The sequence below is a fragment of the Amyelois transitella genome, chromosome 22 (genome assembly GCF_032362555.1).
Source record: "Amyelois transitella isolate CPQ chromosome 22, ilAmyTran1.1, whole genome shotgun sequence".
In the NCBI taxonomy this organism is placed as follows: Eukaryota; Metazoa; Arthropoda; class Insecta; order Lepidoptera; family Pyralidae; genus Amyelois; species Amyelois transitella.
In genome coordinates, this window is record NC_083525.1 from 4,155,380 (window position 1) to 4,168,250 (window position 12,871).

Below are 12,871 nucleotides of genomic sequence, written 5' to 3' on the forward strand. Positions count from 1 at the left end.
AACTGGCAACAATAACAAAATGACAATTGAACAAAATTGACATTGACAGAAAAAGTATGTAGGTAACTAATTAGCAGCCCTCATTCTCTCACTACGACATTGACAGCACGAAAAGCGCGGCAGGGGTGTATGTTTATCTTGTTTCATGTTTACTTATTTTATTAATTATTTTTAAAATACAATGCGTAAAACACTGAGCTTAAAAAAGGTATGACCTATTTGAATTGTAAATGAGACACAGAACAGCCTTATTTCTGCATGTACTTTATAATACTTCACTTCAATAATCTTCGAGTTATTAAAATTACTATGACTGTTTCGATTTTTCCAATTTTTAATTCTCAACGAGCACACGCTTAAATCGTTCATAAGTTTTTGGTGTGATGGTGAGGTATAAAAAGATATCATAAAGTTATATAATGCTGAATTCTTCTTATTTCAAAGATTCCTAAATCTCTACAGTAGTTGTATGATAAACCAATTATACCAGATAATTAGGTATAATCTTATAATTATGCCAAATGAAATGGAAAGACAGGATTGTAATTATTTCAAGGTTCTGCTAATATGTTCCTCCTTCCAAATTATATTTTTTAGACGCAGTCACAATCATCTAATCAATCGCAAAAACAGAAATCTATTACTCATTTTTTTACTAAAAATAATTGTCAGTCTACCAACAAAGAAACAACAATATCACAAGATGCCCAAACTTCTAGACTGACCACAAAAAGGAAGGCTAATTCGCCTGTTCAAGTAGACACTCACAAGTTGATAAATGTACCAAATAAAGTTACAGTCAAATATGAGCAAACAGGAGAGCAGGTATTTAAGAAAATTAAGGCAAATTCTCCTTGTAAAATCACTTGTAAATCACCTCAAAAGCAGAATAATAATGAAAATAAGGGAGTAAATCAAGCTAAATCTATATTAAAAACGTATACAACTGATACAGAAAATAAACGATTACCACTTAGTCCCAAAAAGTTAGAAAATGATAATTGTACTAAAAATAAGGTAACAAATCATATAAATGGAAATCATGAAATGGTCACAGAGAATATATTTACACCTAAAAAACAAATCATTGTTAGTGAGGATTTTGGTGTTAATGGGAAGAGGAGTAGTAAGACACCTGAAAGGAGTCCTTTGGAAGGTAAATTATTATTAAGATGAAGATGAATTTTTACAATAAATATATTCACATTATAGACAAATTGTAATAAATATTATTGATTATTTACTTTCAGCATTTTGTAAATCCCCTCATATTAGAAAACTACTGACCCCTGAAAAATTTAGTCACATAGAAGTGTCGCCATCTAAATCAGGGTCAACTATAAAATCACTGGAGTTTTGTGAACAAGATGTCGGGGACATGTTTGGTGAGGAATGGGACGTTGGTGAAATGGAGGTAGGTATTTCTAATGTCAAGAAGCTATTTACTTTACATATATATTTATCCGTTGCACCTGCATCAGGACTTTTCCAAGAATTGACCTTACCTGAGACTCTTAACTGGGAGTCATAACTATTATATCATAGAAGTTTACACTAACTTCCCTATTTTTGATGAATAGAACAAATTGTAGGGAAATAAAGATTATTTGATGTAGCTACCTATTTGTGAAATAAAAAGCAAATGTTAACTGTTTCCCTTCTTTTAATTAAAGGACACCCAAGAGGACCTGGATCTTACAATTATTCAGCGCTGTGAAGTTTTATCAGTAAAACGCCATGTGAATAGGCTAGACATCAGATTAAAAAACAGCAACAACAACAAAGGCACTTGTTTTGTTGAAGGCATTTGGTGAGCTATAAAACTTATTATAATTTCTAAAAGTGTACCATTTATGTTAACTTTGTTATAGTTATTAATACTAAGTAGGTACTGTTGTTATCATCATCACATTTATGGTCTGTTACTATTATTTTATTTACCTACAAATTAAAGACATTATTTGGAATAAAAACTGCATAGAGCTAATAGTGTTATATGGCAGGGTTACCAAATACAAGTTAGCAAATAGTAATTAGAGTACGCCCACTATTCTGCCCACATAAAATGAATAATCATGAACAATTCTGTTCTGTGAAGAATTCCTGGAAATCCTCTTTTAGTCCCCTGGACTGCATAAGGAACCAGTATGCTTTATTTCAAGTCTAATGTAGTCTAGTAGTTTATGCTATGTGAGTCAATCAGGCAGCATCCTCTTTCTTTTATTTAAAAAAAGCATAATTTCTTTTTGTTGTTCTGAAAACCAGCATATTAATATTCTATATTAGCTTCATCTGCAATATGAGCCTTCCTCTCTTGTATTTCAAATCATATTTGATTTATAGGGAAATAAACAAAATTATATTGTTTTCAGGCTTGACACACCATTATCACCAGGCGAAATAGTAAGTGTGCTGGCTTGTAGGAATTCCTCTAATCAGTTTTATGTGGGTAACACTTCAGGACTGCTAGTGCTGCGGCCGGATCACCTGATATCCAGCACTAGTGTCGTCAGTGGAGTGTTTTGTAAACGCAAAGCCATTTTACAAGAACAGTGGAAGGGCATAGACTGTGCCAATACAGCTGTAAGTATTTGAAATTCTGGTTTTGAAATTTTTTGCCCTATGGTTCCCAGCACGAATAGAAAAAAGAATAGGACCACTCCATCTCTTTCCCATGGATGTTGTAAAAGGCGACTAAGGGGTAGGCTTATAAACTTGGGATTCTTCTTTTAGGCGATGGGCTGGCAACCTGTCACTATTTGAATCTCAATTCCATCTTAAAGCCAAACAGCTGAACGTGGCCTATTAGTCTTTACAAGACTGTTGGCTCTGTCTACCCTGCAAGGGATATAGACGTGATTATATGTATGTATGAAATTTTTTAGTGTTTGGAGTTCAATGAATAATCTAAGGCCCTAGAATCAACTTATCCGGGCATAATATACAGGAGTTCCACAGGGTTCGCCACTTGGTGAAACATCCTTACATTAATGTTTGCTTTTGTACCTAAAGAACAAATAAACTGATTATTATTTTGTTAAGTCAATAATAATTTTTATTATTTATATTAAAACATTAATGATAATTATTTATTAACATGTAATTTACAGATGACAGTAGGTATACTTATTCACGAGTTAGTACAAAAAGCTCTAACTCAACAAATAATGGATGAAAAACAGTTGAGTTATGAAGCAGATCTAATAATCAAGGAATCATTGCAAAGGCTATATGATGCTGGAATAACTGAAGAAGAAGCCCGGTCTAATATACAAATTTATATCACTCCATTATCAGAATTTATGATTAATTATGTCGGAGTTTCTCCTCCTACAGTGGTTCGACAAGTAAGCATTTATAAAGTTACACAATTCTCAAATGCATCATTAAGTCATACAGTTGAACTTAGTCTTATAGTTTCTTAAGACTGTTGGCTCTGTCTAACCCGTAAGGGTAAATACGTGATGGTAGTACTCGTCGGCGACAAACGGGAACACTCTTCGCCAGACTGAGTATTTGTACCATGCATTCAAATTTAAAAGTGTTAATTATTAATATGGGACATTTAAAAAATTACTTAATAATATTGTCCAATATTTAACAAAATGACCAAAAGGTATGACTACATTTTGGTCATTCTGTTAAATATTTTTTCAAGCAAGTCTTATATTAAATTCTATTTACAGCAACCACAAAAAGATAAATGGAATGGGCACATAGATAAGATTTTGGATATAGAAGAAAATTTATGTTGTCCACAATTGGGTTTGAAAGGAAAAATCGATGCCACATTGCAAGTAACCATTCACGACAGGAAAGGTATTCTTTTTATTTTAATCTTTTCTTTAAATAGTTGTTTATATTTCGTGCACATTCTAATAGTCAATCGAGGCGAAGGCTTATAAATTTTCGGTTCTTATTTTAGGCGATAGCTGTTACCGTTTAATCTCAATTCCGTCATTAAGCCTATATAGCTGAATGTGGCCTTTCCATCTTTTCAAGACTGTTGGTTCACAGTGATTAATGTAGGTGTATTGCATTCTTTATATCTGCTGTATGCGCGTGCTTCTTTTTGCAGTCTTAGCCAATAAGTTCACCTTATGAGATTACTGAAGTCAATAGAATATATAATTTTTAAATTTGCAACATTTTCAGGTCGAGAGAAAGCTATAGTTCCGCTGGAACTGAAAAGCGGTAAAGCCTCAGTATCGGCCGAGCACCGCGGCCAAGTGGTGCTGTACGGCATGATGCTCAGTCTGCAGCGGGACGAGGACCCAACTACCAGTCTGCAGCGAGGGTTGCTGCTTTATCTAAAGTAAATAACCAAATGTCTTATGCTGATTGGGGAGGAAAGAAAGTTTATACAAATATGTACTAGTTTCTTATCTGTTTGTTGAGAAATAATAATTGTAAAAATTATACATGTTACAGCATCTTAAATAAATACACGAAACCACATTTTGAGTTCTTGAAGCTCCGTTCACCGATTACAGTTAGGTAAATAAGGGCGTGTTTTAAGATTTTTATTACTAGTAGGTATTATTATTTACATCACGTATTCTTCTCTTAAAATGAAGACAGAAGTTTTAGTCCCCAAAAAACTAAGGCCACCTAGATTATTACTTTTTGTTTATTTTTCTTTTATTAAAGGGAACGCGTGGAGTTACGTGAAGTAAGCTGCGGGTACCCCGAGCGGCGAGACCTCATCATGCTTCGGAACCAACTCGTACAACATTTGTCTACCACTCTCACAGATGGCGACACAGGTACAAACGAACTATAAAATTTTATTTAAATAAATAAAAATAAATAAATATTAGAGGCCAAACAAAGCTAAATAAACAATAAATCTATTTTTGACATTATTATGGCGGGGCTAGGTGTCGGAGGTCAACCGACAGTCTCTGTGTAAAAATCAATAGTCCATAGTTTATTTCAGTAATTACATGAATATTATTTTTCTTAACTGTACCTTTCTCTTTCGCCTCCAGAACAAATAGGTGACATCGAGGAAGCGTCGTCTCTCCTCCAGCAGAAGTTGCCCGATCCTATACATCATGAGAATGCCTGCTCCAAGTGCCCTTATCTCACTCTCTGTTCACTGCATTTGTGGTGAGGAATATTTTACATTCGCTTTAATAATATGTTGCTCAGTCGTGAAGACTAAACGAGGAAAAATCCCGAATCAAAGGTAACTTTGACAAGATATATGTCTTATTCCCTCACACTTTACCTCTTAGGTTAATGAAAGAAATGAAAGAAGAAATAATGAAAAGATGATATGCAATACCTTTGCTTAACTCTTTAGAATTTAAAGAGAAACCGCATTGAGTGTTGGGAATGTTTAACTTATTTTTTTTTTATTGATTAACGCACATTTTTTGTAGGCACTGTGACGGACCAACGGTATCGGAAACGCATCCACTATCAAAACTACGGGACATTGCACTGGGTCACCTTTCATTAGATCACATAAAGTATTTCAAGCAATGGACAGCATTGTTGAGGATAGAGGAGGGAGCCCAGCACTCGACTGCGCCATTGCATTCCCTGTGGACTGACAGCCCTGAGAAGAGGTCTGTAAAGGAGTCACTTGGTCCAGTAGTTTTAGAAACACTAATATTGTGTAAAGTATTCGTGAGAACACCTTTAAATACATAATATACCAAACTACTTACTTTGTACCATCTTTCTCTTTTGTGTGGTTTTGAATGTCTTACTCTTATAAAATGCAAAAAAAGAGTTTATCTTTCTATCTATAAAGTATTTCCAGCAATATGTAGCACATATCACGGGATCCATTAATATTATAGGCAAAAATTAATTGCAAATTTTGAAATTGTTGCAGATCTAAGCGGGGCAGTTGCGCACCAAATCTAACATTGAAGTCGGTTGTTGGATCAGAGGATAGATACTTACATATTTTTCAACGCAGCGAGGAACATACGGGTATACAAATATTATCATTATGTAAAGCACTGCTTAACATCTTCGTTGTAGTATACATAAAAGTACTTGTAGAAAAAGTGTTTAAGAATTATTCCCAATCAATAAATTTATTGTGCGAGCGACGGTGGTTGTATCAATGCGTGTGGCGCAGAAAGGCATAGGTTCGAATCCCACCTCGGCCATGTACCTATTAATGACTATTTTCGAAAGTTACCAGGTTACTAACCGATGCTCTTACGGTGAGTGAAAACATTGTGAGGATACATGGACATTCAGGAAACTGGATGTGTAACCATGATCGATCCAATACGGGTTTACCTGCAAAGGTTGCGGAGGTCAGATGGGAGTCGCTTCGTGTAAAAACCTGACTTACACAATTCAGGTTCCATGGTCAAAGATATACCCTGGGCTTCTCTTCAGAGTGGTGAGGATGCAACCGGGACTGAAAGTCAGGAGGAGGAAGATTAAATTGGTTGTGTATGTTGCAGTAACAATCTAAAACATAAAGCATTTTTATTAATGTCTCGGTGCATGTTTACTGTAGATAAATAGATAAAATAATATAACAAATTAGTCTCCAATCTTAAATTTTTAATTATTTCAGACAGAAAAGGACCTCAAGAAGGTGAATTTTCTATAGTGAGCCTCGACAATCGACCGTGGATTGCTGCTGGTGTTGTAACAGTAGCCAATGAAAACGAAATGCACATACTCTTGGAGAGGTAATGAAAATTTATGGAAAAGGAGTCATTATTTCAGCCGCAAATTACCCTGTGTGTTTCCAAAGATTTTAAATATTTTGGTTATTGCATAGACCACTTAGTAGGTGGTTTTTCAATGTTGCGTATTACGTATTCGGCATTTTAGAATCTTTTTGCCTCATAAGTGGTTCAATATACGCGCATTAGATATGGTCAAATAAATAATTATTTTTTCAGAGATGTAAGTCGGCGAATGGACAAAAGCACAAAATTCCATATAGACACATACGAGTCATATGCAACAGTCGTTAACAATTTGACCAACCTTGGAGTGCTGATGGAAGACAGTGATCGTGCTCTTACACTTAGGAAGTAAGTCGTTCTTTCTATACCTATTTGTTTCTTTATAACATATTTTAGATATAATATATTAAATTTTATGTAAAATTACAAAAGATTACTGTGATATTTTCTGTCTGTCATCATCCTCTTGGTGTTAGTCGTGGTTGCTGTCTGGCCTCTCTGGGGAGTACACCAGTTCTTTTTTAAATTTTCTGCTAGTCACAGGTGAAGATGTGAAATAGTTTTATTATTTGCATATCTTTGTATCACTGTGTATACTTCTTATCCTACTAAATGCTTCGACTAAACTTCTTTTAGGTTGATAATAGACAAAGAAGAGCCTAAATTCGACAAGAAGCTGCCCCGTGACGTGGGCCGCCTCGGCACCAAATTGATGCGGTCTTTGAATATTCAACAACAAAGAGCAGTTTTGAAGGCATTAGCAGCTCAAAACTATGCGTTATTGCAAGGCTTGCCTGGTACAGGTAAGTGATATTAGGTTATTATTATTACTACATGTTTTAAAAAAGAAGTTGGATAATTTTTACGACTGTATCTTCCAGTATTTAAATATTCGACAGCAAAGAGCAGTTTTGAATTCTCTCACTACTCGACATACAAAGGTTCCAAAAAAAATATTAACTAGGAGCCTGGGTTGCATTTTTGTCAATATAAATATAACAAAGTTGTTGTGTTGTGACCATTTTTTGATAATACTTCTAGTCTGAAAGCAGTAGTAATATACTGATTGCAGGAAAAACCCAAACCATCAGCGTGCTGATACAAATGTTGGTGGCCCTGAAACAACGGGTTCTTGTCACCGCGCACACACACTCCGCTGTGGACAATGTACTAAGCAGGTAACGATTTTTATTATATTAAATGACTTATATTTTCATGGTTCCCATAATCGTTACGGAAAAAAGATATATGAACTTGACATATCCCAATTCTTCAGCATTTTCGAGTGGTTCGAATGGCCTTATTATTAATGTTTTTTTCGGATTGCCATATTTCAACCAAGAAGCAGAAACTAAAAGTGCCTCAGAAACAGGTACAGAACACTTTTTAGCTAAAAAATTTAATTCGAAATATATTTATCTTCTTTCTAACAGGCTTCCAGAATCCATATCAGTGATGCGCCTCGGTTCTGCAGGCAGAGTGTCCCCCAGCGTTGCCAGCCGCTGTGAACAACGCCTGGCTGCCCACTGCCGCACTACACGCGAGTTGGAGGCGTTATACGGCGCCATGGTATTACTTAGACATAAACATCTCTTTATCAATATCAGTGTTATATCTGAAGGCGATGTTGCCAGTCGATGTGTGGCTCGCTTTCTCATCTTTGCGTGTTCCCAAAAGAGTGTATGATTTTTTTCCTGTTTTTTTTCGTTTTGCAAGAAAAAGAGAGAGAGAGAGAAGAAAATTTTCGACACAGTTCGCCACTACGCTTTCTATCCAAGACAAAGTTGTCTTAATTTCCATGTTTTGCTGCAGGAAGTAGTAGGCGTGACATGTCTGGGAGCAGCCCATGCAATGCTGTCGCGTACGACATTCGACGTCTGCATTGTGGACGAGGCTACGCAGGTAATGAAGACTTTGGTGCTTCTATGCTGGTCTGGTAGAAAAAAAAACATGACTTTATTTTATTTATAAATAATACAGGTAATAAACGCGCACGTAACATAACATACCTTTGTTTTATCTGTAGTTGACCACTGATAATTGTAACATGATTCGAAACGTCCGATATAAAATAAAGGTACGTACGTCACGTGCGTGTTTAATACCTGTATTAAGTATTTATAAAAAGTATAATGCAACGAATAAATTTAAAATCTATTAAACATGTCTTGCTTCACAAGTAGATTGTTAAAATCAATCAGCTAATGAATTTGTTAAATCACAATTATATGTGTATAAGCTTTCAGCTATACGTGGGCTTTGAGCCCTATGACTATTGGCTCAGCTTTGTAAGGGATCACCATTGATTTGTTGTATCATGATTCTTATAATTACCTACTATGAGGTTGCCTTATTCCTTGAACACATGATCGTCTTTTCACTAACCATCATTATAATTCCCCAGGTGTTGCAGTGCACAGTGCTGAGGCCGCTGTTCGCCGCCAAACGCTTCGTGTTGGTCGGCGATCCTGAACAGCTGCCGCCCGTCGTCAGGAGTCGTGCAGCGAAGTATTAATTATCATCTCTAAATATACTTAGTTAAATTAAAAAATGAAATAAAACGGAATGTTGAACTTGTATGTAGAAAATATGAAACGGCTATCTTCAATATTTCGTTCGGTCCTTTGATGTCTCATTCCAGTGTAAAAATTCAAACCTGTGAAATTGCAACGAAATTCAATTGGCTTGATTGGTAGAATAAAATATAGAACATGGGATGTACATTCATAAGTTATTTTCATTTTCTTGGTGACAAAAACATTTTTCTTGTAATCATCAGATGCTCGCTACGCTTTTGCTTCGTTTCATTTTCCTACATTTATCTCTCAATTTTGTTTTGCCTTTCTGTATGGTTACAATTTATCTATTTTTATCTCTGATAATTAGGAGTTTACTGAGTCTTGAGAGTAGCTTTATTAAGATAAAGAGGATTCATTTTATAAGAAAGAAACAATTTTATTAGCATAGTTATTTAGCAATAAAACATCTATATTGTTTTTGCTCTCCGTTACACAATTTTATTTATTATCAGGCGTCTCGGTATGGAAGAGAGTTTGTTCCACCGGCTTATGAGAGAAGAAGCCACTTCTACATTACAGCTGCAGTACAGAATGAACCAAGCTCTAGTGGACTTTGCTAATGTAGTCTCATATAAATCTCAACTCAAGTGCGCTGACGAAAAGATTGCTGAAGCTAGGCTTAACATTGATGTACAGGTAAAGAATATTTTCCTCCTTCAGCCTCTTGGTGATTTGGCGACTATTTTTTGCATGGTCACGTTTTTATATAAACCTTATTTCGCTTTTATTTCCAAATGATATATTAAAATATCGATGTTATTTAGCCTAAGTACAGTAATGAGTTTATAAACTTTATTTTCATTACTGTACTGTACTGTATGGAATCTTGAGCATGCAAGAGACTCAGAATGAAGAGAAATTAGAGTAATTTTTTACCTTCAGAATGTTTCTAATTCAGAAGATATTTAACAAATTTTTTATCACGCACAGAAAATATCCTGTAAATCAGAATGGTTGTCACAAGCCTGCAGTCCCAAGCCCGAGTTGGCGGCCGTGTTCGTACACGTGCCGGCGAGCGGCGCCCGCGCGTGCGCCAACCAGACCGAGGGCTGTGTGGTGCTGGCCTTAGCTGAAGCATTGATCGAGGTCAATAGTCACGATAATCCACTCATTTCATAATCTTGCAGTCACACATTATGTGTGTGGTGGCATTCCTACAACTAACAGTTCTTATATCTACCAAGTGTGTATTAACGAGAACAAATTGTGTATCTAACTTAAGTAAACTTTCTTTATGTCAGACAGACTTATTGTACTTGCACGAGAAAGACAGAAATGTGATCTTTTTAACCTGTTGTATAATTTTTATAGCCCACTCGTAATTTATTTTCAATAGGGTGGCGTCAAATCTTCAGATATAGGAGTCATAGCGCCGTACCGCGACCAAGTCGGCCTTCTTCGGCGGACTCTCAGCGTTTTCTCAGTAGAGGCCAGCACTGTCGACCAATTCCAAGGGCGAGACAAGTCTGTTATTATATACTCGTGTACCAGGAGCGATGTTAGGGAAGACGCCTCTAAAGTTAAGGTTAGTGATTAGTCAGCTTCTTTATCTAGCTTTCGCTTTGCTTGTGTGATTGAAATGAATTTGCTAGAATGTGCATTCAAGTCTTTAAGGAAAGACGGTGGTTTTTAAGGATAGATGTTTAAGTAAATCACTCAAGTGCTGATTATGTAAGTCAGCGTATAAGTTAATCAAAGCCTTTGTCTACAGGAAGGCGAAGTTCTGAACGACCAGCGTCGTTTAGCCGTCAGCGTGACTCGAGCGAAACATAAGTTCATAGTAGTAGGGAACTCCAAGGCGCTCAAAAGATACGCGCCGTTACAGAGACTTATACAAGCTAGTGTGCAAGTGCCTTTAAGTAAAGAAACCGTTAGTGAAATAGAGGGTAGATATAGAAAATTTGTTACATAATCATGAATTTAATAAATGTTATAGAGAAGACTTATATAGAGAATTCCAAATTCCAAATTAAATGTTCCCATAAAATTGCGGACGTTCGTAAGTAATGATGACCGCTCACCTCGCGGAAGTTTAACCGACTTAGAAAACCGACTCAATAAAAAGAAATTACAGACTTAAAAAATTGCCTGTTTTACTTTCCATCTTTTTCAAATTAAGCCAATTTTTATCAAGTAAAGGGTGAGTGGTTTTTCCGCGTTAGTTATACTTCCACGGCTCGCTGTTTTAGGTGGGCCGTATGCGTGTTTGTCAAACAAACTCGAACAAAAGATCTACTGCAAAGTCATGCATAGCACTGTTCTCCTTGTGATAAAGAGGGTATTATTAAATATTCTGTTATAAAATCTCAGAGTGGGTAATTTAATGTAACTTTTGTAATACCTACCCTTCACAACCGTAATGAGCCATATGGCTGTATTATTTTTGAGGGTAGACATAAAACTGCGCCACTCACTTAAAACATCACATCGTGTTTGTATTTGTATTGTGTACAAGTTGGTCAAAATGTTCGAACCAACTGAATTCTCTCGACGATTCAATCGGTAAGTTTAATGCAGGACACGCAATATCAAATATTAACTATCAGTATTTGTATACACCAATGCATTTAGGTTGACTCATGCATTTCTCTCCTGCGAGAGACTAGACATTTAGACGAATAGCATGCGGTATAGATTTTTGTAGTTCTGTTATTTTTTTTTAATGTCTTGTTTTAGATTTTTAAGTTTGATGTACTTAAACATGTTGAATTCTTATCATGTTTTCTGATGTAGGTAGAAAATTATAAATTGTGAACCTTAAAAATATTGTTTTTTATCGAAATAAAGTATTTTCGATGTCAATTTGTATAATTGGGCAAGTATTATTTGCTTACCCTGTGCCATCATTCTCCTGGCATTGCGTCCTCGGCTATCTGGAAAGCAGCCGTAGGTCAGCTTGTAACGACGATCCTGGTGTGGGTAAGTCAGGGTTTAGGTGGCCTGTGTTTTGCTAAAAGTTAATACCAAGAGACTGACTTCTTATCCGCTCATTATTACAAGAAGGTAAATTAATTTCTGCTCCGAAGATATTGTCAACTTAGTATTTTTTGGTCAATACGTATTATTTCTTTATATGCAGAATTTCTTGTATTTTCTAGTGCAACGGCAATAAAGTATCTCTCTATCTCAAAAGATATTTTGAAATGAGGATGTTTTATTTTTAGGTTTATAAGCGCATGTAATAAAATGTATTATTTATTTAACTGACTTTTTATAATAATTATGTTGATAAGCCATACTGTTCATATGGAATAACTAGAGTGCTACAATAAATAGTAGGTGGAAAGCATGCTGTTCTACTTTCCACCTTTTTAAATTTTGTAACGCTCCATTTCATTATTAAATAACAATCACATGTCCAGTAAACGGAACGCATTTTGAACGTTCACTTTCAGGTAGAAGAACCTTTAACATTTTTTTTGAAATAGATAAAATGCTTTATACTTCAAATTACACTTTTACTTTTTGAAACGATGAAAAATACTAATTTCAGTCAGTCAATACTAATTTCAGTTTTTTATTCTATATCGGACATTTTTATCAGTAAATATAATCCGTCTTGCTAGTCTTACAAGAATCCTATCAGTGGCGCTACATCATTTGTATCCGGAACCCTTT

The 12,871-nt window shown here is 35.5% G+C and overlaps 1 protein-coding gene across 1 annotated transcript; it reads left to right on the top strand.

Annotated features, from left to right (window-relative positions):
• Positions 1 to 97: 97 nt before the first annotated feature.
• LOC106134209 (DNA replication ATP-dependent helicase/nuclease DNA2) lies at positions 98 to 12,313 on the top strand. Its single transcript, XM_060950769.1, has 23 exons — positions 98 to 208; positions 598 to 1,156; positions 1,251 to 1,414; positions 1,674 to 1,810; positions 2,373 to 2,583; positions 3,111 to 3,347; positions 3,687 to 3,819; positions 4,156 to 4,315; positions 4,651 to 4,766; positions 4,992 to 5,112; positions 5,388 to 5,576; positions 5,849 to 5,949; positions 6,554 to 6,671; positions 6,888 to 7,022; positions 7,311 to 7,477; positions 7,747 to 7,852; positions 8,108 to 8,243; positions 8,487 to 8,576; positions 9,079 to 9,182; positions 9,706 to 9,889; positions 10,184 to 10,339; positions 10,590 to 10,778; positions 10,965 to 12,313. Exons 1-23 carry the CDS (start codon positions 182 to 184, stop codon positions 11,163 to 11,165), a joined length of 3,741 nt encoding a protein of 1,246 aa, XP_060806752.1. The 5' UTR covers positions 98 to 181; the 3' UTR covers positions 11,166 to 12,313.
• Positions 12,314 to 12,871: the final 558 nt, after the last annotated feature.

Excerpts from the sequence above, each read along its gene's own strand:
- LOC106134209 (XM_060950769.1), top strand. The coding sequence starts at position 182 with ATGCGTAAAACACTGAGCTTAAAAAAG. Across the intron at positions 7,023-7,310 it reads CGTGCTCTTACACTTAGGAA|GTTGATAATAGACAAAGAAG; the intron begins GTAAGTCGTTCT and ends AACTTCTTTTAG. Across the intron at positions 9,890-10,183 it reads GGCTTAACATTGATGTACAG|AAAATATCCTGTAAATCAGA; the intron begins GTAAAGAATATT and ends TATCACGCACAG.